The sequence below is a fragment of the Pleuronectes platessa genome, chromosome 2 (assembly GCF_947347685.1).
Source record: "Pleuronectes platessa chromosome 2, fPlePla1.1, whole genome shotgun sequence".
NCBI lineage: Eukaryota > Metazoa > Chordata > Actinopteri > Pleuronectiformes > Pleuronectidae > Pleuronectes > Pleuronectes platessa.
This window is the reverse complement of record NC_070627.1, coordinates 11114426-11141566: the sequence shown is the minus strand read 5'-3', so window position 1 is coordinate 11141566 and position 27141 is coordinate 11114426. Positions and strand designations below refer to the sequence as shown.

At 40.8% G+C, this 27141-nt stretch overlaps 2 protein-coding genes across 3 annotated transcripts in view; both read left to right on the top strand.

The window, feature by feature from the left end:
* The first annotated feature begins 964 nt into the window (after positions 1 to 964).
* park7 (parkinson protein 7) lies at positions 965 to 6713 on the top strand. Its single transcript, XM_053444556.1, has 6 exons — positions 965 to 1163; positions 1797 to 1898; positions 3196 to 3255; positions 3928 to 3997; positions 5843 to 5929; positions 6395 to 6713. Exons 1-6 carry the CDS (start codon positions 1077 to 1079, stop codon positions 6553 to 6555), a joined length of 567 nt encoding a protein of 188 aa, XP_053300531.1. The 5' UTR covers positions 965 to 1076; the 3' UTR covers positions 6556 to 6713.
* Positions 6714 to 7729: 1016 nt separating this feature from the next.
* kcnab2a (potassium voltage-gated channel subfamily A regulatory beta subunit 2a) overlaps positions 7730 to 27141 on the top strand; it is a 76594-nt gene continuing 57182 nt past the window's right edge. The window contains exon 1 of one of the 2 annotated variants that reach the window (XM_053434895.1): positions 7730 to 7829. The gene's annotated coding sequence lies outside the window, so the exon portion shown is untranslated. Of the gene's footprint in view, positions 7830 to 13595; positions 13966 to 27141 lie in introns of those variants that run through there. The other variant, XM_053434888.1, reaches the window with a different exon arrangement.

Below are 27141 nucleotides of genomic sequence, written 5' to 3'. Positions count from 1 at the left end.
TCTGTGGATTTAAGGCTGTGGTGAACTGAACACTGATGTAGGAGTAAATTTCCTTTTTGAATCTTGAAGTAAGGCTACCACCTGCTGGAATAAAACCTGTACTGCCGGGTATTAGGGACCATAATTTGCACAATACATTCATGGATGCTCACAGCTGAAGTATCATTAATATCAATATATCAAAAATGTTATTTATCAGACCTTATAAGTGTGTGTTTAATAGCAGCTGAATCAATGGACTTATTAGACTGAAAACTACTTTCTGCACTGATACTGCCAGGTAAATATACTGCACTCTTAAACCAACATGCAATGTGCAAATACACAGTTTGAAAGAAGCCAAGGCAGACTGCCATGCAAAACAAATCAAAGGGGGTCAAAGGTCATAATTGTATATACATGTAAGGAAAATGATAAATTTTGATAAACGCAAAGCAAATGTGTATCAAACCACACAGGTCAGAATTCTTATCATGAGATTTTGCACAGTGTTTTAATCTGCACTTGCTTGTTTGTTTGTTTATAAGCAGGAATCTGCTCAAATAACCACAAGACTAAATACCATAAACTTGGTCCACGGATGTGGCATGGATCCGGATCAGGAGGCAGATTCAGGAATCTTTTTTTCCCACTTTCTTAAATATTGCGACATTTTTCACCATTTTCGTTGAGGACATAGATCTTGATGAAAGAAAAACCAACATGTTTAATTGACTGATCTTTATGAGTCTGTGCAGTTTGGTGCAGATGAACACCAAAAATCAGGATCTGGTGAATTTGAATAAGGTTTCAAAGGGGGACTGTGAGTGCCCTCCTAGTTTTAACTTGAATATATTTCTCTATGCAGAGGACATTGAATTAAAGAGTAAATTATCTGTATTTGCTCTAAGTCTCTCTTTAGTTCGTAAGTTAAACATTGATTCTCGCGCGTTTTCTTTGAAAAGGGGGACAGAGGAGCTAACGTGGCAACCCAGCCTCTGTCAAGCTGCCGCACAGTAGACTGGGTCAGTTCCAGTTCCTGCTGCAGGAAGTGATCGGGTCCCAGTGTGTGTTTGTCTCCAAGCTGAAAGTCCACCATGAGCAAGAAGGCGCTAGTGATCCTGTCTGCAGGTGCAGAGGAGATGGAGACCGTCATTCCTGTGGACATCATGCGGAGAGCTGGGGTCTGTCTGCGTGACGTGCTCTGTGTGTTAGCAGCTAGCTGGCTAACGGTGGTGGCGCACTAGCATCAGTTTAAAGTTAGCCTGTCCCCTTAGCCAGTCATGTCCTCTCACGTATATGAGTGTAGTGTCTCACTGATTATTACCATGTAACCCGTATTCAACACAAGCTAATGCTAACATGAATCAGCCAGCTAAGTGCCCGACTAGCTAGTACTCACTGACCAGTCCAGGGTTGAACTGGAGTTAAACTGTCTCTCAACCTTTCACATGAGACCAAGTTAAATGTCAAAGTCCAATGTCCTTCCAGCTCTCCGCCATTTGATACCTTTCAAAATAAGAGTCACAGTCAGTCCTACAGGGTGCCATGTCTTATTCGTGTTTGTGTGTTAGTGGGTGGGCGGGCGTTTGTGTGCAGGAGTTGGAAAATGTGTATAAAGGCAACTGGACATGATGGTGTCTCAGGAAGATATTCTCAGATCATCTTGATGAGAGGTGTCTTCAAGACACACAATCAAGACTAGTATCGTGTGTACACATCACATGTACACCTTGCTCCTGAAGACACCATGTTACCTGGAGAGTATTCACTGATATAGTGTGTCTGTGTTTGTGTTTGTGTGTGTAACCCTGTAGATTTCAGTCACAGTTGCGGGACTGACTGGTAAAGATCCAATTCAGTGCAGCAGAAACGTGATGATCTGTCCTGACGCCAGCCTGGAGGAGGCCAGAAAACAGGTTATACACAGTATCTACAGCTGTATGCACACATTCATGGAAACCAGGGCAAATTTGATTTAATATGTTGAAATAGAACAACCACTGCTGCTAATAGACATTAATGACGGGCCTATATCTCCAAATCCATCCCTCCACCCATCTATCAACGATCTGTACCAATTATATTCTACGGGGGAGCTGTCAGTGTGCGAGAGGTGCGATACATCCTGGACAGGTTGCCAGCCCATAACAGGACCGACATAAAGAGACAAACACGCACATCTTCTGTCAATTAAGAGTCTCCAATTAAACTAATCTCAATCAGCATGTCTTTGGAGTGTGTGAGGAAGCCATAGTACCTGAAGAAAACCCTCGCATGTAGAGAACAAGTAAACTCCAAACAGACCAACAACCTTCTTGATGTGAGGCAACAGGGCTAAACACTGCACCACTGCGCCAACCCCATCTCGAAAAAGATGGTGCAGGCATTATTTTATAGATTTATTTATAGATAAATAAAGATTTAATAGTCATTTTGGCATATGTGCAAGTCTGGGCACCTTACTAACAACCTCCCTTCTTTGCCAGCTCCGATACATACAGGAGACTATTCTGCTTTAGGGTTGTGCGGCAGTCAGGAGTACAGGGAATATTACACTGATAAAGATATGACCTGAAATATCATCAAATTCATGATCAGTCAAGAGAAACTGAAATTACCACGACCAAGAAGAGAAGAAACCCCAAAATCCAAAAGAAACTACTTCAAGAAACACAGTCTTAAGCTTTTGGAAAAAGCCCTCACATTCCCTTGATCTGAACATTTTTGAAAACCTGTGGGCATTGATGATAGATATTCTATGTGTGCATGACAATCCAACAATATCCCAAAGTTTGAGATGATTTACTGGAGGAGTGAGTAAAAATTCATATAAAAAGAATAGAAAGACTCTTAACTGGTGACAAACTGTGATATCTGCCAAACTGGGGTTACTTAGTACTTGTGCACAACTTGCCACAATTACTGGATTTTTTTTTAATTCATGAGATAAAAACTTACAGGACATATCATTTTAAAGGATAGCTCACTATGGATGTTTATTTGCAGCAGGCATTGCAGTTATTATTCACTGCAAAAATCAACAAAATATATAATCATTTCATCACTTTCATTACATGTTGGCTTAAGATCCTGCTTAATATTTCGAAGTCAGATGAAGTATAGAGTTTTTTATTGTATGTTAGGTTTGATTCACCATGAGTTCAACAGATCGCGGCTATTGTTATCTAATGTTTAACCTCATCTGTTTCTCAGGGCCCTTATGATGTGGTGTTTCTGCCAGGAGGAATGCCAGGGGCAAAGAATCTGGCAGAGGTGAGAAGCAAACTGCGTTTGATTAGAACAAGTCTCTTCATATTTGGCCGGGTTCCAGCCACATAAACACCACTCATTTTTCTCAAATTGTCCAAAAATGTCTCAAATTCTCAACTGTGAAAATTGCCGATAATCAATCGATTAGTTGACCAACAGACAATTAATTGGGAATCAGCGCGGACACACCTCTGCATGTTTATTAAAGCTCTATGTGACCCTGAACAAGAATAAAAAGTATAGAAACTGGCCTCAATATTCATATTTAAGAGTATATTGATTTTTGCTGCCATTGGTGGTACTCTTACCTTTTTGGGGCATCAGAACTGAGAGAACAAGGTAATTACTTACTGTATTTTTCTCTATTATATTCTACCCCTCTGTGCTGCTTAGGGACGCATGGAGGACTCTAAATGTTCAAAAATTTAAGCTTATTTAATGTTTATTCTAAAGTGAAACTTTTAATCAAACTCATCTGATCGATAAGATATGGCCACATCTAGTTTAGATGTAATACTGTAAAAAATATTGGGCTGTTTTGAAACTGTGATGAGTTATTTTTCGATGTGTTCAAAACATTGTCAGTTGGTTTTCATGAGTATAACTCAGTCAGCATACACACTGTTGCGATCCCAAACAAGTCACAGAGTGGCTGGTTTCCATGCTCTCTTGCAGTCCCCTGCTGTGAAGGAGGTGCTGCAGGAACAGGATGGCAGGAAAGGTCTGATCGCAGCCATCTGTGCAGGTACGGTTTGTGAAAACAAACTAAAAACAGGATTACACAGGGCCAGCTTCTTATGGAGATGCCTTTCACTGGGTTAACGTCAAGGTTGACCGTCATGTGGTGCACGATGAAGTAGATCCATCGCTCCAGACACATTGCTGTTAACTCAGGTCCTTGCCACGTAGATTTAACTACATTTACACTCAATTAAGACAATAATCTGAATAATACACGGCCATTTAAAACAGTATTTTAGTATTAATAATAGCAATAAGCATGACAAAATTAAGTGAACGTGGTGTATTCTGACCATAATTATATAGACATATATACATCTAAATCACATGATGTAGTTTTCACAGCAGTTTTTAACATCGGCAGCATACAGTAGTTAAAAACAGGACACACAGGACACATTCGAGTGTAAACGGGTAGTAGGATATAATGTTTACGTGAGTCACAATCAGTTGTGCTATTAAATTGGATTTGCTCACAGCTGGAGTTAAAGATCTCGACAGGGGAAAAGGTGCAGTTTTCTATGAACATGGCTCTGAATAAGGGGGATTTCCTGGTACTTAACTGGTAAAAGGATGAGCCCTTAAACATGTTTACCACTAACCTTTACCAGATTGTTATACATGTTCAAGGTTAATAGAAAACACGCTCTGTTAACCAGTGGTCATTTGTGACCCTCTCCCTCTTTTGCCGTTTGAAATGAAAGGGCTTGTGTTTGATTAATATCTTACCCCGAGTGACCCCCATAAGCACTGACATTTCATTTGACGTCCTCTCTATGCAGAGGAAAGGACACAGGAAGGACATTTTGAATAGGACAGGGAACCTATGCAGCAAAGTGGATTGAAGGGTGTCCTAGAAAAATGACTGAAATCCTCTCAGGAATATATAGTTTAATGAACCTGCTAGCATGAGGGCCAATTGCAAGCCTTATTATTTTGCTAAGCATGAAAATTGGAAAAGGTCTGTTTAAAAATGACTTGATCAAAAAGAAGTTTAATAATGGGTGTGAAGAAAATAATCTGATTAACCATTGTATGCGTCTCTTTTTGAAGTGATATTTGTGGATGCATGTCAGGTTTGTTTCCACTAAAAAAACAGATGCATGGTTTTTCTATCAGACGATTGAAAGATGGTCATCGCCCTTCAGCCTCGCTGTCTGTCTCTGGTTCTTAGAAGGTCTCTCTCCCTCCCTGTCTCTCTCTCTCTCTGAGTGGCGTCCTTTGGGGTGGGGACGGTTTGTAACAGGAGTAGCTTGGCTTTAACTGGCAGTCTGCTGTTCTGCCAGGGGAAAGTGTAATCTTTAGACTGCACGGGAAGGCGGCCAAGTAGCATAATCAATAACTTTCTATTTATTAACAGTTTCTGTACGAGCTCACTGCAGTGCTAGGACGCTACCAAAGTTAATGCAGCAGTAATGTCTTCAGCCTCTCTCTCTCTCTCTCTCTCCCCCCCCCCCTCTCTTTTCAATGTGGTGCAGAGGCTTCAGGGAGAGGCTGAAACTGTAGACTGCATGTGTGTATTCTTAGAAACAATGGTACAGTTGAGGACACCTTTAGGACATAGCGTTGTCATCAAATATTTTGCACTTAAGTCATTCATTTATTTTGCCAACCACAATCCCATCTGTGGTTTCTGTATTTAGACTGGCTGAATATTATTTTATATTTAGTGTGTAGCTTGAAGGGAGAGTTTTGAGGACGCACTAGTTTACCCTTGACTCCTGCAACCATTTTAAAGCAGCACTGAGATGGAAAACTGGACTGACATAAGCAAAAGAACATGTTCTGAAGTGTCATTTTATCAGAGGAGGCTGTTAAATGAACCTGAACAAGCTTTGCCCTTCTACAGGTCCCACTGCTCTTCTGGCACATGGGATTGGCTACGGCAGCACAGTCACTACGCATCCTGCCATGAAGGAGAAAATGATGGCTGGAGGTAAAGAAACATCTCAATACAATGAGTAACATTTTAAATTAAAGAGTGTATAAAAAGATGGACGACACATTTTCACTCCCCACATTATCCAGAAAATAAGCTAAAATATCAGACACAATCAAATCAAAGTAATACAATCAAGAATTTATAGCTAGTTGCTTTAACATGTCCTTCTGTACCTAAGAAGAACCTACGATATTGTAATTAAAGGTAAAGGGCAGCAGATGGTGCTGTGCAGGCTTTTTCTTGCCTATAGAATAATCATGTCCCTATGCAGTAAGGGTGAGGCACCACTTAGAGGTAAGAGAGGATGCAGGAATTTTACAGAATAAACTAGAACTGGGTTATCTGGAATAGTGATAGATTATCTATGAAACAGCATTATTTTGGTTTCCGCTTGTGGCTTTAATCTCTCATGTTGTGTTTATCCTGATGATGTTGCTCTTTGCATTCTTCTTTTTTTAGACCACTATAAATATTCGGAGGCTCGTGTGCAGAAGGATGGCCACTACATCACCAGCCGCGGGCCAGGAACCAGCTTTGAGTGCGCACTGACAATTGTAGAGGAGCTTCTGGGGGCTGAGGTGGCAGCTCAAGTCAAGGCTCCACTTATTTTGAAGGACTGAACGTAGCTGTGTGTTCATTTCACATCCTGCAAGTAGCGCTTCCTGCTGCACAAGTGTGCCACTACTGAGACAGCAGTTCCTGTGTAGCATGCTGCAATGACTCAAAGTCACTAGTCACAAATCACTCTGCCCCAAGAATAAAGGTTTCTGTTCTGACAGATTATTTTCTTTCTTAGTCATCAATGAAATGCATACAACACAGGATAGGCTAGAATGGCAGTCAATAGTGCACAAGCCGCTGCCAAATGTGTGTCTCAATTTATTATTTAGCAAGATCCATGAATTATTCCCTGGGAATTAAGTGAAAATATGAAAAATAAACCTTATTTATTCAAAAGAAAGTGAATTAAATAAAATCGTAATCTGATCCCTGATCCAGATCCACACCAAAATTCGAAGGGGTACTATCCTGACCCATTCCACATCTTTCCATTAAGTTGTTTTGTGTAATCCTGCTTACAAACAATAAGGGGTGAAAACATAAGCTCTTTGGCAGCGATAACAATGAATGGAAATGCTTTCAAAATCTGAAATGTATTTCGTTTGATTGTAGTTTCTCCACTGACGTTTCTGTCATTATACTGACTGCTCTATTACTTCACTTGCCATATACCTACCGATAAGATAAGATACAACTTTATTGATCCCCCCACACAAAACCGTATGTACATTATATACACCTTTCATTGTAGTGGTTTGTATTGAAAAGTAAAGTGCAGTGGCACGAGCAAGTAAGAAACTGTTGATAAGAAATACAACCTGTTTGTCCATCAACAGAAACGTTATAAATAGTGTAAATGGAATCATGAAAAAGTATGAGGTGATTCGAGGGGTTTATATCTATGGGTGGGAGATTTGGTGCTGCTTGATTGAATTTAAGGGACTGTTGGGCCCAAGAAATATCCCCATGGGGACAATAAAGTATATTAGATTAAAACCTTTTAATTGAATCTGTTTATTTCAATCGACTGTGTAATAACACTGGAGGTCACTGGTCTCCATACCCCTGCAGTGGCTGAGAAAAGGCTGCATCACAGTGTGTTGATGCTGCTGCTGCTGCTGCTGCTGCTGCTTGAGACGCGGGAAGCGGAATCCAAACAGATTGGCAGGCGATGCTGGCCAATGCGAGGCCTCGGCGCGGCTGCGGCTCCGTTCTCCTCGGCCAATCGCGGCTGGCGCCTGGCCGGGGAGGGGCGGGGCTGTGATGCAGCGCGTGGTGGTGTCAGAGCAACAGAAGCTCTTCAGTCACACAAGAGACGGAATCCGACTAAAAGGTAAGAGATGAAGTGCTGTGTGGGCGATTTCACGCGTTTAATGGCGGTGATATTCATTTAGAAAAGGGTTGACGTCGTCAGGATACTGTCATGACTGCTGTGGGTTGCTAGCGAAGCTGTTATCGCGGCGTTAATAAGGGTAACTAGCTCCAGACGGTTATCGAAATTGACAAGCTGTATTCATAACAACAGCGGGGACAAGTGTCATCCACACCAGGGAGAGAGTCCGAGAGTCGCTGCTGTGTCTTTGTTGGAGCCGCGGTCAGTGTGTTAACTGTGCGGAGAGGGGAGCCCGAAGTTCGCTGCCATTCACGGGCTGAAGCGGACCGACACCAGCGGCTCGAACAGACCGGGCAGAGTTGTGAACGTTAGCCCGACGCAGACGCTCCTGCACCGGATGAGTCCAGCGGTGGAAATCCGCCGCTCCATCACTGAGGGATCGGGGTGCAGATGTGAGCCGACACGGAGATGTCATGTCCCGTAGGCTCTCCATCCTCAGCGGCAGACTGTGCTGCATTCACTGACTGTAGCTAACACAGTGCGGCAGAGGCCAGGTTCATTCCCCCGGCAGAGAACAAGCCCTGTCAAACGCATGAAGTGAAGTCCTCATAACATAATAAACATGTATTTTAGCATGATAAGAGATATACATGATCCCAAGGAATGTCGAGATTAAGGTCACGTTGATGACGATCATAGTTGTCATTAGTGTGACTTATCCTCACAAATACCTTTTTTATTTAATAATAAATGTATTAAATGTACCTGAACGGAGCCTGTCTGCCCGGGGCAGCCCTGTACAACACGAGTTGTCTTCACCGGGGACATTTCCTCCTCAACACGAGGCCTGTCAAGATTTGTGCTCATCCTTTTTTGTAGCTTGATCACTTAAAACAGGAAGAACCAGAGGTGTTATCATCACCGCTTTCACTTTACACATTCACTTTTTTTTTTTCTTCTTCTGGCATATAGGCATATTGCATTTGCATTTGTCAGGAAGCTGCCTCTTAGTCACTCTTTGCAAAGCATGCAGAACCACAGCAAGTCAAGGGGGGGGGGGGGTCACTCAAAAACTGTAGGAGGGCAACTTAAGTGTTTTTTCTTTTCCACCCACCATTCTTCAACAACACTAAAGTGGGCCAAAAAAAGACTGAGGCTGCCATTACAGTGACTCAGGAGAGTTATGTTCAATGCTTAAAATCACATCAAGTCAAAATCTAAATAATCACCATCATCAGAATGCACTTGTGTATGACTTTTCCTTCAGGTTGCACTATAATGATTCAGGCTTGTTGTTTGTCCTATGATAGCCTTGAACACTTTAGATGGGGCCGTGCCTGTCACCTTGAAGCAACATCACTGCATTGTGTGCCTGAGCTAATATGCTTTATGTCCACGTTCCAAAATGAAGCATAAATTGTTTTCCACTTGCAGACAAACGGCAGCGTTGGAAATATGTGTCTCGATGACAGTTTTATAGCAGTCTCATTAATGCTAGGTTTTTCAGTCGAGTATTTCTGGAATGTTAACATTTTGCGCTGTTGCACATAACATGTTAGAATTATTCTGCTTGAGCAGCTGTACAGTAAAGAGCTTGAGGCTTGACTCCCTATTTCTGGATGGGGCAGAAGAGGGAGTGGTGGGGGGAGGGTAAGACCGAAGTCACTGTGACTGAGTCATTGGTTTAGCTAATGATGCAATTAGAGTGCTGCACTTTGCATCTCCTGATTAGATCCCGTATACACATGTTGGCCTGCAGACGATGAACGCTGAATTGTTGGGCCCAAGTTACTTCAGCAGATAAACAACAGTTTGGAAGTCATTGGGATTTTGTAAAACATTAACGTTTTTTTTGTGTGTCGTAAGCAATGAGTGAATCGATTTTTCGATCTTAGCCACTTAACCTAATGTGAAATTTTAATTATTGCTGTATGTCAGTGATTTCTATTCTTAACTTTCCAGTAAATTATGTTTTACATAAAAGTAAATTTAGACTCACTTTCTCTATATAGTCACTTGTATCAATGGGTACTTTAGTATAACACAATGTTAGCTTTAAAGAACCAGTGGTAGTTTATTTTCTAGAAGATGATAAGATGAGAAGGTAATTGCATTGATAGACAATTTAGTATTGAAAATGTTTGAATGCAAAGGTTAATGGGAAACGCTAAACTTGGCGGTCCACAGTTACACTCATCACACGTTATTAGGTTTTCTTCTACAGCTCTTGTAATTCGTATTTTTCCAAAAACACAACAAGGTTCCAGGGCTATGTGAGGAGAAATACACACAAGTTTTTAATGTTTTAATGTATTGGTAAGAATAGTCACATACTGGTATTGGGTAATTTTATTGTCTAGATTTGACTGATAGACGTAAAATACTGTCTGCTTTCTGCATTGTATTCTGCTGAGGTAAATTACAGTTGGCAGAACTAAAGGTCAAAACTTTACAGGTACAAATTAGGATCTTAAATCAAAACAGGAGTATTAACCTATTCAGCTTGTTTGTTATCTGGAAAAGATTGGATTTATTAGTCTCCTCTATGCAAGTAAAGATGAACAAATACATGGACATGTGCTGATTAAGGTAACGTTCTGAAAGTTGAATTTGAATCATAAGACCCCTCAAGGTTCTTCAAGTCAGTTTTCTTGTCAGTCAGTGTGAAAATACTTCTGGGTACATAACAGTCCCCTGAAGTATCCACAGATACAGCTACTTCAGGAAATAAGTTTTGTTTGATATCTAGGGTCGGTATGGGCCGTCATTAGTGTAGTATGCGCCAGCTTGGAGGAATAACTTGACTTTTGCCATCAGTTTGCTTCCTTCACCTGTATGTACATACTACATATAGATGTTTTATATTTGCATTCTAGTGGGACGTTTTGCAGTGGAGAGTATCGCAAACCACTGGTTTAATTGCCTAAAATGATATTTCAATAGCATATCACTGTCAGTTATGAACCCCGATTTCTGATACTAGCTCACGGCATTTCTTTAGATTATCTGACTCTGTATGAAGATGGAAGTCCAAACCTGTAACACTAGTATGGTATCATCATCCACTACTGTGTCAATCTATTAATACTACTTTACACTTATCTATACAATCAGGACCTGATTTCGAACTGTGTGGCTTCCTGTGTTGTACAGGAAGTTGCAGACTAATAACTCAGTGCCTGTAATTTTGTGTACTTAATGCCCGTCAATTGCTCTGTTGTGATCCCTGTGAGACCGTGCCGGCTGCAGTAATAAAAGCCTTATGCTCTTCTACTCAGCAATACTCATAGGACCTGAGAGTCAACTCATTATGGGGTGGAAGGAATAACCAACTGCATGTAAACTATTATGTTGTGTTTTATGCAGAGTGGTAATAATTTGGAAGCCACCTCTATTCTATTGTCCATTTCCCTTCCCCTGATTTACGTGAAGATAAAAATAAATGGTCTAATGATACTTATAAGGTATCATCAGTCAGGAATAGGCCTGTTTTTACACATGTGGGCTGAACTAATTCGCAAACAAGGTAGGATTGTTAGCATACCAACTTTGTAACAAACAGAAAACTGGTTGCACAACCACCTCCTAACTTATTTGTCACATGCTATATTGGTCCTGTTGTTGTCTCGATAATGCACTGTGTGCCATGGCTATAATGGCGTCTCTCTCCGTCAGTTAAGAAATGCATTGACTTGTGTTGATCATTACACATCATACTTCGTATATTATACAGAATAACAGCCACAAAAACCCTGCAACCCCAAGCTATCTTTTCCCACTTGCTGGGTACTCCTTATTCTTGTGTAATAATTTACCACTGGCCTTTAGGTTTTAAGGAGTGCCGCTGTTGAATTATTATGGAATCAAAGATTTAAATAAGAAACAAATACAGTTTCATAAGCGTTTTTCAGCCTGCATCACCCTTTGTCCACCTACTCAGTGAAATAGAGTCAAATAAGGACAGTTTTGTTCAAGAGGGTTTTGTCTTTTTGCTGAGGTACTTTGATGCTTGCAGTCAGTGTGGTTATCATACAGCTGGTTTCTGTTAATAATGCAGTTTTACCCAGAACACAGTGGCTTACAGTCAAGGCAGTACCTGTATCGGACAGCAATCCATTAAAAATGCTTGACTGTACCAAACTCTCTGTCCTGCTTGTTGTTTTGGGCTGATTTTAATTTGTGTGTACACCCAATGACTTTGCATTGCTATTGTCGAGTAGAAGGGAAGAATGGTTGTTGCTGTACATTGTCTTTGGGGCCTCAACCATTACACAATATTAATGGTCTGATTGAATCTTAAACTGCCCAAAGTGCCCAGTGGTTATTGAGAAGGGCAAATACTCCCTTCCACATTCAGACTAGAAGATCACTGCATTACACGGCACATAATGAACCCTGACACTATTCAATATGAATGTCGACTCTCAAGGTGGATCATTTTGGGAGGGCCTATTTGCGAGTATGTTTGTTGGTGTCTTTGGACAATGGATCTTGTAAGAGATTTCATGGTCATGTTTTTTCAACGTTCTTCTATGTGCCCTTAATTATTAGATCTTAGGAGGTTGTAGTTATTATTTGGATGTTGGTGACAATCTCTTGATAGGGCCCCGTCAGGCTGTCTGCCGTACACAGGGCCACACTTAGTGTCCTGATTGGAGGAGCGAGATGTGGAGCTACAGCCTGGCTGGAACCAGAAGTTTGAGATGCTGTGACAAGCTCAGATAGAAAGGCGAGGGACATTGGTGCGCAACAGTGAAGCTTCAGCTCTTCCTTCAGGCTCTCGGCAACACACACACACACACACACACACACACACACACACACACACTGACACACACACACACACACACACACACACACACACACACACACACACAAACACACTTAGACACAGGGGGTAAGGCAAATCCATTGAGAGACATTTAGAGGGACCTGATCTGAGCATCACCCTAAAAGCGAGAAGTAACGAAACAGGTAGTTCAAATCAAAGGTTATTTAATTGAAGTGGAAGTTCTAAGAAATCAGAAACAAGGTAGAGAATACAAACACTTTTTTTTCTCCATTCATTTTAAATTAGCTGAAAATGTTATCAAACAATCAGACCGTCACATTTTCAGGACTGCATACTACACCACACACGGTTACTGTTATCTTGGTGTTAAGTCAGATAAGTTTTGATTGGCTGTGCTCTTTATGTGTTGAAAAATATGATATAATAAATTTGGACCCTGAAGTTTTTGTAGGGTTTGTGTGTTACTGGGTCCTACAGTACATACAGGAAATCTTTTGCAAGTTAGATTCCATACTTTGCGTATCGAAGTTACTCATAGGACTTGGGGTATGTGGTTGTTTTTCTTTAGTGTTTGCATAGAGCTCCCTACGTGTGGTAACACTATGCCAGTAACTTTGAGCCTCTCTCAGTGGAAACCACAGATCTCTCAATACGAGGAAGGACTGTCATGTCATTGGTTTTTAAATGAACACAATGCTCTTTGCTTGCTCTTCTCAGGCCCGCCCTTCTTCCTTTTTGACCATTTACAGACCTCTTTGAATGAATGCTTTCTTACATGCTGACAGTGCAAAGGGAGGTGTGTGTGTGTGTGTGTGTGTGTGTGTGTGTGTGTGTGTGTGTGTGTGTGTGTGTGTGTGTGTGTGTGTGTGTGTGTGTGTGTGTGTGTGTGTGTGTGTGTGTGTGTGTGTGTGTGTGTGTGTGTGTGTGTGTGTGTGTGTGAACGTGTGTGTCTGTAGAGGGAAGAGGGAGGGGCATTTCCTTTAATCCATCTGCTCTGCTCAGTGACTCTCCAAGCTCACACATTTATTCTCTCTCTTCTCTCTGTGTCTGTCTTTCTTTCTTTCCCTCGTGTTCCCATTCCTGTTCTGTTTGTCTTTGGTCACTTTTTAGTTCTCGGTCTGTATTTTTGTCTTTGTCATGTCCAACATACATGCTCATCTTACTCGGGCACATAGTCTTGGTCACACATGATCTCATATCATCTTCCTACATCCTCTCTTCTCTCTGTGTTTTCCTGCTCAATCTCTTGGATTGTGGTGGCTGCTGCTCCTTTATCAGAGCTACTGCACTCTGCATTTACTCCCTGGTTGTGCTCACTGCGTCAGGAATCAGCAGCAGACTGAGGTGGGTGTTTTAAGAGCATCATCGCTTGGTCTGAGGCTACATCTCTCCCCCTCTCTCCCTCTCTCCTCTCACCACTCTGTCTTCTCAATGAGAGTTGGGATGATCATGCTTGTGTGTTCCTACAAGGGAGCAAATGTACTATCTGTATGCCGCCGCATTTACCATTGTCACACTTATGCTAGCGAGGTTGCATATCCTCTCCAGATCTCCCTGACGGTCTCAGAGCTGTCACTGCGGTTGATAGGGCTGCTGCTGCAGCTGCTGCATTGAAAACCGTCTTTGCATACCTTATTATACTGGCGTGTATTTTGCTCTCCCTCTGTTACTCTCCTCTGTCTGAATAGCTGTCATGTTTAATGCATGCCCTGTTCTTTTGAATGCTTGCCAGATACTTGGATATGCTGTAGGATTTATAAAGAACCTTAAAATAACCATAGTGAAAGACATGGGTCCAGACCTTGTGCGAAAATACACTTGCACACACAGCCGCATTCCCACATGAAGGAGGTTTGATTCTTTTTCACCTTACCTGCCCTGCTGCTGCGGCGGCTGCAGTAGTTCCATCTGTTGCAGGTACCACAGCCAGCAACTCCCTGCAGCGATGCTTTAACTGCCAATCTTGAGATGTGTGTTTCTGAGAGGTTGTGACAGTCATGTGTGCCTGACCGAATGTGTTACCGTGTCATTTAAATGTGTTTTTGTGTGGGTGTTCATGCTGCGGCTGGTTGTTGTGGGGCCAGTATCTCTGTGTGTGTGTGTGTGTGTGTGTGTGTGTGTGTGTGTGTGTGTGTGTGTGTGTGTGTGTGTGTGTGTGTGTGTGTGTGTGTGTGTGTGTGTGTGTGTGTGTGTGTGTGTGTGTGTGTGTGTGTGTGTGTGTGTGTGCGCGCGTGACTGTGTACACGCACGTACAGTGTATGCGTTTGCCTGCCCATGGGCTCTGGTCCAAGAGGAAAGCACAAGAGAGGCAGGTTGCAGGGGTTCAGTTTGGTGCAGTAAGCTGTTGAATGCTCTGTAAAGAGCAGATAAAGGCAGATTCGAGTGCTGGTGTGTCCTTTCACTGGGATGCTACTTGTGTATTGCAGAGAAGCTCAGATTTTTCTGAAATGTCTGCAATAAATTTGTCCTTGTCTAGTCTAACAGTGAGCTTGCGGCTGCTGTTTAGACAAACCTATAATTTGTCTTGTCAACAGACGGGCCTATGATGAGACAGACTTAAGTGTGATAGTGCAAGAACAGTAATATGTTTTTTATCTCATTGTTTTTTTTGTTATCTTACACTTAATGCAAAGGCAGTGACAAGCCCCAGCAAACAATACAACAATGCTTCAAACAAAATCCCATCAAAGAAAGATCTAGTGACATCCAGTGACAACAGAAAAGGCTGAATAATCTGGAATTTGCTTTGATTAGATGTCACTCTTTATACTTGTTATGCTGAAAACAAAGGAGATACTTGTCCTATCAAAATCTGAACAATACTCCTCCATATGTGAAACTAGTACTATTCAATTTTTTATGAGTTGTCGATGGTCTTGGATCATGAATCTGAATCGTTCCATCCACTTTAACCCTGATGTCCTGGTTGTGCGCGTCATGTCCTGTCTCCTGTGTGAACGGCATCTGCCCCAATGTTTGACTTTTTTAGTGTTTAAATTCCATGTCTCGTAAACTCTCGAGCGAATCAAACGAGACAAAGTAAACTTCAAGTACTGTTCAGATAACTTCTGATAAGTGATTTTATTTTTGACGTGTAAAGTGTTTATTTTTGACGTGTAAAGTGAGCCCAGGTTAGACTGGGAGGACATGCGGCAAGGTAATACGAAACAGTTGAAGGATACCGGATTCATAATGTGTGTCTGTCCTGATCCCGAGGGGACAGCTCACCTTCACTTCACTTTCCCCTACGTTCATTTACTTTTTGAACTTTATTAAATGAACATAGGGGATAACATCGCTACTGTCTGCATCCTGTCCATTGTATTGTGATATTGTTACTTTCTGGCCCAGTTGTTATTTCTGATGGATCCAATGGGAAGCCTTTTACATCTTGAACTACAGTCTCTTCTGTTTTCAAATACAAAGAAAAAAACATATAGCAGTCAGTCAAATAATAAATGGTGCCACACTGGCTTAGTCAAGCTACATACTTATAATCGTAATAACTTACTAACTACTATCATTATTTTATTAATGTACAATATCAGTTAACAGATGTTACACATCTGCCCGCCACTGCCCAGGGCTGCAGCTCTGGCAGACAACAATCCCGCTTCTCTCCCTGCTATTGTCCACATGTTGTAAACAAGCAAGGTAGAAAGTGGGGCAGTTTCAAATCTTGTAAAACCAGTGCAGTTTGGATTTCGAAAATGAAAAATAAGTTTTATGTAGGCTTTGTTAGATTAAAATGACATACAAGCACTCAACTGAAGGCATTTTAATGTTAGCCTGTAAGGAAAGAAGGCTGCTTGAGCTAGCACTGCTAATGTTAGCCATCATTAACTCATGTTTGCTTAATTTAGTTTACTCTGAGAGTGGGCTCCAGGCTGCTAGCACATATAACTTGGCAACCTTGGAATGACAGATGAACAGAAAACAAATGACAGAAAACTGCATTTCAGTACCCGTCCCATGATGTACAGCTGATCAGGAAGCCTCTGTGTAAGAGGCGTGACATTTGCGACACTCGATCCATGTGGTTGACCAATCGCATACAAGTGGGTCAGGTGACTAACTAGGCTTTTTTGGAGGCGGTCCAAGAGCTAAAATGGAGCATTTCGGATAGAGGAAAAAAAGGATAGAGGAAATAAAGAGTTGCTGCAGCATATAGTATTACATACACACAATTAAAAGAATGAGGTTCTAAATAACAAAAGGCACTTTGAATTACTTTGTTTCAGTTCAAATCCAAGATTTGAAAAGCTTATTATTGGAAAACTTTCAACTGTTGTCAGGTCAGGCGGTCATGTGCAGATCACCATGCAGACAGTATATACAGCTGATATACTGAAGTGTCTAAATGTGTCTCTAATGTAGGTCCTGTCTCGGCCCAGTTTTTACAGCTTGGCCTGCTGAACTCTCCATTTGGGGTGTTTCCTAAACAGAGCTCAGTTGTCATTCTGCAGTTGAGATTCAGTGGCCTGTCTACCTTCATTAGCCCTGTTTTTGAGCTCCCAAAGGAGCATCACCCAGATCTGTGAATGCCTCACACATTTGTTTAGCAGGTGTGCTTCCCTCCTCCTTGGCTCCCAATTTTTTCTGAATCTATTTCTGTTCAAGAAAAGAGATGATGGGAGTTTCTTGCTTATATCTGTCTTAAAGGCTGAACTGGGTTAAAGGTTTCATGATATGTACATTTGAGAGACTAGTTTTGTTGCCACAACTTGGTTATAACTTAACAAATTCAATTATTCTCCTGGTTGCATGTATATACACATTTCTGCCACTGATTTAGCAACTTTTGTCTGTGCTGATTTGTCTGTGCTAGTCGCACAAATTGGTGGGTCTTGGTTAGAGAAAGGTGATGTTGAGTACACTTCAAAAATATATAATCTGGTCAATCCACTCCCTCATAGTTTTTTCAGGCTAAGTAGCTGGATATGAGTAATACAGTACAGTTTTATACCATGTGATGCAGAGCAGCAGAAAACGGCACTATGAAAAACAACCTGAGTGAGAGAGTGTGTGAAAGAGAGGTTAAGTCAGGACAAATGAATATAAAAAAATGAATCCAGAATAAATCCCTGCTGATGGTGGTGAGAATGTGTTTATATATTTGGAAACAATTGTGGTTTAAATGTTTCACTAGTAACAACTTTCTGGATATCAGTAATATATAAAACCTTTCTGCAGCAAAATAAATTTGTGGTATTTATTCTCTTGTTTTTACAACATTTACAACATTACATTGACAAGATGAAGTTTAATCAAGAACGAGCTGGGTCAGAACCGAATCTGCAACTACTATGACTAAAGCCTCCAAATGGGGCACTCGCTCAACCAGTTCAACCATTGAATGCCCTGGTGTTGTTTTAAAGGTCTGATTTGGCACAGACAGAAGCAATAACACAAGAATTTGCAACATTTTAAGAGAGTAACAATCAGATCAATAAAGTGAAAACTGCAGATATAAATACCACTTTCGCAGTGTTGAAGGTTAAGCTCAGCCCCCTCGTAGGTCAAACAGACGAGGACAGGACAAAGAATCATGTGCGACCATAAATGACAGCAAAGTGTGGCAAGAAAACTCTCAGCATAGTTTTTTATTTTATTCAGTTAATGTGCTGTGAAAAACAAAACTGAAAACCTGCGTGAGGGAATAGACATGTCAACCCACAAGCTTGTTGTTGTTATGCCTCTCTACTTGCAACAGCTGTTGCTGGAAGCATTGGGTTTTTCAGGGTTGTCCCTCCATCTGTCTGTCTGTCCCTCCCACCATCGTGACCACGATATATATCAGATATCCTGTGAGGGGATTTCTTCAACTGAATTAAAAACAACACTTTGTATTATTTTGTCCTATCATGCCATTGATCTGTATCAGGTGTTGTGTATACTGTACGTCCTTTGAACCTCATAAATCCCTGTAATGGGGACAATTGCCTGAGAAATATTCCCTCAAAAAACTTGATAATGTGTTGGTTGGTTAATTAAAAGAGCAATGTACAGCGTTAAGTGTGATTCGGATAAGTGTTTAGTTTGATGAGTGTTTTCAGTTTCAGCACACAAATACCCCAAATGATCACCTGACTGGTTCGAGCCCTGATGAGGCCCAGGTACAGTCATTCAATCAGATCAGTCAATGGTATAATTTAGTTGTTTCCCAGCTGGAAAAAATCTTTTCTGCTTCTTGATCATTGTATTCACTTGACGAAAGCTGTAAGCTCATTGGCTGTAAAATATTGCCCCTGTTAATTTCTTCTGAATGCTTAATTTCATAAAGGGTGTTGGAGGTGACCGGCCTCTGCTAAATACAGCTGTGAGATTTTTAAGCTCCTTAAGGAAATCTGTCACATGTAAGTGAGGAGGAATGACCTATTGTCTGAATGTTGCCTTCTAAGAACGAACCACAAACATCACAGGCCAAAATAGTGCGGCAAGCATTTTCAGCTACTTTTAGATCATAGGGGTCAGTGTTGACATAGAGCTGATCCTGCTCCAATTCAATGTGATCTACATGATTCATGATGCGAAGTTAGCCATGTTTAAGTATTGTGTTTCTGTCAGATGGTATTTGTGAATGTAGGACAAAGCTCAAACCAGGATAATCATAATACACTGCATTACTTTGTGGACAGTTCATATGAATCTCAGCAACAACATTGCATGTGAATAGGGATTGAGCCTAGGCTTTGTATGTGACTTATGAGAAAGCGTGGTCTTTGTAATGGCTTAGTTAGCAGGGTCGTGTCTGTATTAGGTGGAAATATTCAAGATTGATTAGAAAGCCTCTGTATGAATCCTGAGAACAGATTTTTTGTCTCCTAAATTAGTAAAACCCTAACGCTGCATTGCATGCTTAGTGCTTAGCATACTAATCACTGCCTTGCACCCATAGTGTGTGTTAGCTGTTTGTTTCATGCTAACACGATGCACCTTAGGCTCACTAAACTCACTTTGGTTTAGTTCAGTGTGATGCACAAATTAGCCTTGTGTCGTTGTTCTCTGCTTCTCAGTCTTTGGGGACATTAGGGAAAGTGTTAAAAAACAGATGCTTTGGATGGTGGCGCTGCCTGTTCATACATCCCTCGCCCTGGCTCAGGCTAGGTCTGTCCCTCTCCTGGTCCTACAGCTATCCATAGTGCTGGTCCAACTACTGGCTACATTTGATTGCCCCAAAAGAGTAAATAATTGAGGTTGAGGGGAAACTAAGGCTGTTAATTCTCACACATGACAAGGATGAAATGAGTGGGCACAAATCTCAAGTAATAGGATTAAGCACACATTAGCAAAGTTGCATTATTTATAGAAACAAATGTTGAACACAAATATGAAATCACCTCTCAGGTTTGTCAGTCCTTATGTGTGTTAGTGGTGCAGTGAGGGCAGAGGATTAGCTGACCTGGCACATAGCTCTTAGACAGTGAGAGATGATGAGTAAAATGTGAATATATATTATAATCAATTCATTAAAATATGAAATGCAGACAAAACGAGCACTAGAAGAGAACAAATCTGCCAATTAGCAAATAAACATATTAGTAATTGCTTATTAATGTAACCAATAGAAGATGGCCTCTAAAATCTGAATGTCTGATTTTCATTTCAATATCATTATTCTGCAGATAACAGGTGGTGCTGTGTGATTTTATGTTTTTATTTAATGTCTCTTCATACAATCATACTGTGACAAAATGCTGCTCTTATTTACTGTTGACAAAGGTTTTATAAACTGAAACAGCAGCAAATAAGTAGTAGAAGCACAATGAAAACAAGTGTGTGAAAGGGGCTGAGCTTCTTGCGAGTGACTTCATCGTTATTTACTTTATATCCAAAGCTGACGTGAAATACTGTGGTTTTGTCGATGAGGACAAATATAGGTTTGGCTTCTGAGCCCCGGTGACACCCCTGTGGTTTATAGTTTTTAGATCACTGGCTGACCTCGTTTGCAGACGAGCTGCTTGTGATCATCAAGCAGGGTTCACCACAGCACCTATAGCTAACTTTTTGTTGTGTTTAAAAAGGCAAGAGAACCATTATTTATTTGATTTTGTTGTTTTTTGCACAATAGGGAGTAGTTGTAAATGTACAACTTAGTTTCAATGCTTAGCTGCATATCAATAAATTATAAAGTCATTAGGGCTGCAACTATCGACTATTCTGACAGTCGATTAGTCATCCATTATTGAAACGATTAATCCACTAATCGGATTATGAATGACACAAACTCTCAATTGCTCTTATTTAGCCGACAGCTTTAAATTTAGCTTGAGGTTGTTCGAGGCATTTGTTGACTGAAAATAAAGACAATAAAGATCGATACTTCATTAAAAAAAAAAGTTTATAAACTTTGCTGCATATAAGGACACTGTTGACACAAAAGCAAAGAAAAATCTAGTTTTTGTCCATTTAAAACCAAGGACAGGCAAATAAAAAAATTAAAAATAAAGTATCCATTTTTCCTGTTAACAAAAAGGACAAGGAAAGTATCAGCAATAAAAACATCAACAAACAAAACTATAGTCTTCTTAGGACTAAATAATTGTGATTAAAAAAGACGTTTGTCAGGAAATAGGATAACATTACGCTTTTAAACTCGCAAAAAAAAAGTTAAACGATATTTTTTTAGTGGATTCTAGAATCCTGCGCACAGGTATATGCGTTTATAAAGAAAGCTAGCTTACAGGCTATCTTACCGAGGCGAGTCTGCATCGATTACGTTACGATGTCAAACGTGCCTCCTCCTCAAATGCGCGTGTCCTGCTTCCATGGAGAGCAGGTCCGTCCTACAGATATTGCACCTAGTTTTTTTCGCCCTATGTTAAGGGTGAAATTCTCCCGAACTATTGACTTCCTGTCATGCGATGCTGTTGCAGTGGACCTCGTCATTGGTCCATGTTTTGTCGCTTTTGCATATGCGCGACTTTCAGAGATAGGAAGGTAGCGAAAACTATCACTCCTCAGCTACTTCCATCAGAACCTCCGGTAAAACGACGTTTAGTTCAGCTGCACGGCACGAAAAACATGCTCTGTGACGTAATCAACAAATCATCGACGAGTAAATTCGTCGGCGATTATTTTTGTCATCGATTTTTGTCGACGACGTCGATTAATCGTTGCACCCCTAAAAGTCATAGTAATTTATTGCGTTGTGCAAACTAGCAGAGGCTTGTTCCATTCATCACTGACATGCAACATTTGTTCTTACAATGCTGTTTGTGTAAATAGAAATATGTGCCTTGTCATTATAAAATGTGCATTTGCACTGTGATTAACTTACTTGAATAAGATAGAAGAGACCAAAGTGGTAGGATACACTTAATGTTTCGAGATCACAAGCCAGGGTAAAGCTTAAGTGAAGAGGAGGATATTGTATGAGAGTAATTTAACAAAACTGTATAATAAGGTACTTTATTCTGAAGTGACTGAGAAGGCAGAGTGATATTTTACAGGGATGGTCTACTTACAGTAAAACAGGTTGAAAGACAGATGGACAGCACTCTAGGAGGCAGAGAGACTGTTGACCGGAGACAGACAGACACAATATTGATATGAAAATGTTTCAGCACCTGTCATCCCCCCATTAAAAACCCAATCACTTGCGAGTGTGAGCTTCCACAGGCTTGATCCCGCACTACTTCCCTCGTATCCCATCAACTCTGCTGGTCTTTTGAGGCAAAATAACCACTATAATCCTTTTCAGTTTTTACTACTAGTGTAAATATCACCACATAAACCCAAACTTTCAACCGCCCCAAATGTTAGAGCAGGAATATGATCTGAAATGAAGGGGAAAATAACCAACAAACATTAGGACAAAAATATTTGGTAGCAATAGGCTGTAAACTCATGGATTCCTGAGAAGAAATAATAAAAGTAACAACTCAACTCAAGCCAACACACAGTCAATGGCACACTGCTGCGGCTCAAAGTATATCCAAACCTCGCAGTCCTGCACATTGCCTGCTGCTCGCCTCACAGTTTACGAAGGTTAATATAACAGTACAGATGGCTCGTTGACTCACGTAACACCTGGACACATTGCGCTGACAAACAGGATCAAAACAAGTGCCGCTGCCTTTACACAGATATAGGCCCTCTCTTCTCGGAGAGTAGCTGCTGTTGCCTGAGGGAAGCAGGAATCCATCAGTAAACAAAAGCTTCTACACCGATTCTACAGTGATTTTCTTTGACACAGACTATGGGCAGGCCAACAGCATATACGTGGTCATGAATAAACAGCATGACGTTAACCCTTTATGCCTCAGGAAACCTGGTACTATTCTCATGCTCGACCACGCATGCAGCAAGGGTCTGTGTGGGTCGTCTGATGTAATGTGAGTGTGTTTGTGTTTGAGCAGAAAGAGAGATGGGGAGATTGACAATCGGTGTCAATCTTCCTTCTCTCGTCTCATAGAAACTCAAATAGCTTTTATGTTAAACGCGCTTAGATGCATCCATACACTCCCGTACAGTCTTTGTGTGGACCCTTACATATAGCCATTTATTTTGTCCTACTTTTGATTTAGGGCTCTATATATTTAACTATATACTGTCTGCACTGCTGCTCTTGTGTTCATTCACAGATTATGCAATTCTAGGCTTTCACAGCAAGCAGCAAAAACAAGGCAAGAACCAGCCGTTCAAAATCCAGCACTTTAGCATTTGCATTAGGCCTCTTCAATTATAGAGTAACTTTATCAAGCAATTAGTTGCAATACACTCTTGAGTCAAGAAAGATAAGTGAATGATGTGTCAACTCTGGAGCCACGACAAAAGGCAGTTTTTGTTCCAAGAGAGCAGCTGCACTAGTGTCCTGAGGTGGTATTTGTGTGTGTGAAAAGTGACCCTGCCAAGTCATCCGTGAGTAAGTCAGTTTTGCACACATATATGTGATCATGAGGATGAAAGCCTGTGCACTCCATGCTTTATATACAGGAGGATCTTCATAATGTCTGGGCTACAATGATGGCTAAAGGAGGACGTAATGCTGCAGTCCCTTCACCATCTCTCAGCTGAAAACCACTGTAAAGGCGGCAACCTCCCTCAGCTGGCATTTAAAGTCTGTGTGAATCACACATACTATGTCAGACAGGCAGATTGTCTGTGCTTCACAAATCTCCAGCTATTTTAAAGGCACAGTATGGACCCCAGCTGAACCTGAATGGTCTTATCTTTCTGCCAAATAGACGTGGCATCAATCCTTTGTTTGCGTGCCATTTGGAAATGCCCCCAAAGCTAATCCCCATCCCTTAACATAGGAGCAATAAATCTGGTTTTCTCATCACAAGTAATCTTTTGGAATTTGGAAACGTCCTGGACTGAGGCTCTGGGATACACAAGCAAAGTTTTGTCGACAAGGATCCTTTACATTTAGTTATTAAGGAGAGGCAGTGTGAAAGAGCTTTCACTGACTAACTATCATTATAACATTTTCAAGTGATTTGCACAGGTTCCTGTTAGTAAATATCTCTGATTTTCCCCAACAATGAATGTGCTTAATGTGACTGCAGTTGGTCATCCTTGTCAACACTATCACTCTGAGTGGGCAAAGTAGCATGGTCTGTGTGAGGGAAGAATGTGGCTGAGTGGGTGTTTATACTGCATGTGTAATTTGGCAGTTTGTCACAATTCTTCACTTTAATCCTGTGACAGTTTATGTACGGGAGGCTGCAGCACAGTGGACAGCGACAGTTCTTTTGAGGGGAATAAATTCATTACCTCAGGTTGGAGCGCTTTATATTTTTTGCTTCTTGATATGTTGTCACAAATACTTGAAATGGCAAATGTTGTTATTACCCTGGATGCAGGGGGTTATAGTGATCGGTATGTCCGTCTTTCCATGCATCTGTATTGATTTCATTTTTTTAGAGCAGAGCTGTTCCTCAGCCATTAAGAGGTGAATAAATAGGTTGTCTAGTTTCAATGACTGCTCCAGGAAAATTCTATTGCACATTTTGAACTGCATTTGCAGATTCAGATGAATTGTAAATGTTTCTGCAGATAACAAATTTCAATTAGATTGAATTGATGATGTCTCCCCAACATATAATCTGAGGTGACATAATGATCAGTGTGTCTGTCTGTCCAGCTGTAACAATTACAACTGCCAGGTAGTATGGTCATGCTTTTTGATATCTTGAGTTTCTTGAAATTGTATTTGTTACTTGGCCGGAAATTGAGTGTAGTATCTCATCTCAGACACCACTAAGCATTCTGTTTACAGGGTATGGATATGAAGGGATTAATATGTCATCACTGCCACAGAATTACAGAATTAGTCTATACTCAGCACCTGCACCCTAAATAAACTATGCAGATAGACGAACTGTAGTGACCATAAAATCCTGGGCGGCTCTCAGGGTAGACGGTAAGAAGATTATCTGCTTGTTTTAAGTATGGCTTATTCTATTTTTATGATTTATTCTAATTTAAAATAACATTAATTTTATGCGTATTTGTCTGGTTTGTGTGTGTCCGTATTCTTGCTTTATACTGATGTCTCTTGTTTGGATTGGAGAGAGAGCCACCCTATTGAAGGTTTGACATTTCTTAAATGTCATCTAAATGTTTTGGTGAATATTTGAATTCCAACGTCATAAAATATTCTCATTTCATTAAGGAATATGGTTTAAAAAATTAATCAGGCTTACAATGCTATTGATTTTTATTGTATCGATAACATGTTTGAGTGAACACTATAATGGGATACATGTCAAGCTGTTGCCTGAATCTCTTGTCTTGCAATGACTGTAATCATATACCCACAGTCTGAAGACAAGCAGATTGGGATTAGGATAATGGCAGACTCTAAATTGACCATTTGTTTTAATGTAGGTAAGCGTGCCCTGCCTCTGGCCCTATGCCAGATAGCATTGGCTCCAGCCAAGGGTAAGCTGTATAGATAATGGATTGATGGATATTTGTTCTTTAATAGAAAACACATAGATCACATTATTGGTAGACACGGAAAACGAAGATAATGAGAGAGGGAGAAGGATTTCCAGCCTTAGGATGTTGCAATCAAAAAGTCAGCTTCTTGAACCCCCAGGCACTGGGACACCCATAACCAATTAATTTAGACTGAATTACCTTGAAACATGCAAAGACGGTGATGAATAGAAAATAGCCTGCATGAAAGTGAAGACGGGGGGTGCTTTTCTTATTGTGCGCTGATCAACCAACAATGTGGTAGGACTTTAAGTGAGATGTGTGAAAGCACATTCACAGCAGTACAAGATGTAAAAGTAAGTGCAAGACAATGCCAGCCCCTCTTACATTTTTCAGTTCTTAAGTGACCTTGCAGTGGTTAGGATGACACACAGCGGAATAAGAAAGCACATCTTGTAACAGTAAAGTGGCGGTGTGGTGATGGACAGAGACCATCCAATTACTTAAAGGTCACAGGTTTCCTCTTTGGATTCCTACATCAAGAAACAGACTTACTGTAGACTCTTCATTTAACACATGGTTAGTAGGTTTTTGTTTTCATTAAGATGTTTTTTTCGACTGACAGTCTGACCCCATGTTTTAACACAGAACTAGTGAAAATTGTGCAAAAGGTATTATTGCATTTTGTCCGAGATATGGAAATGCAGATTTGTGTGTGAAACTGTGAAATTAAAAACAAAATGTATGCCACCTTTTTACCATGTAATAAAGTATAAAGTATTCAAGTTTTACTTTATTTAGTGAAAGCCATATGAAAGTAGCTTGAGAAGACGACACTGCAGGTCTGAGAGAGACATAGCAGAGGTGATGCAATGCTGTTTTGCCCCACAGGGCCTCCCTAGACCAGCCTGCTCTCGAGTGCCTACTCAGCTTTCTCCCCTCGATGTTTACTGCGGTTTTCTCTTCTGCTTTCTTTCCTGCCAGATAATATAGAATGGGCAATGCACCCCCCCCCCCCCCCCCGAACAGTGTTTTTTCTCACCTGCTCTTCTGAAGGCATGTGTTAGTTGCTCGTAGCCGTCAGCTGCCTCTCCCGGGGCCTCTCAGCCACTGTTTCAGAGCCGCCAGCCACTTGCTGCCTTTGCGCCAGATTTCATTAGGAACTCTGGACCAGGCTCACAATGTTTTCCCTGTCAGTGAGAAACCACATCTGTTAGAGTAGCATTGTAGCATCCTTAGGGAGAAGAATGTATTCTGTGTGGCAGGAAAATAAAATACTCAAGATATCAATGGATTGGATTTGGAGACATTAGGATGATGCTTAGGAAAACCTTGTGAGTTAATTGTGAAAATAAATATTAAAGCTGCTGAAGTTAAGATGAAATGTTTTGTTTAGTATCTGATGTACTGTGAATATAAGCTGCAGCCATCGCCTAGCAACAAAGCTATGGACAAAAATGTTCTTCGGTTAATTTTTTTTTTTTTTTAAAAAGATGTTTACTGTATTCGTTAGGTCAAGTACTTGCATAGGAAAATTTATTCTCCCTACGTTTTGGTATATTGCCATGTTTTGCTAATCTTACATTTCTAAAGTTGCTTGCCGTTGTGATTTAAACAGGCAGTTGAACC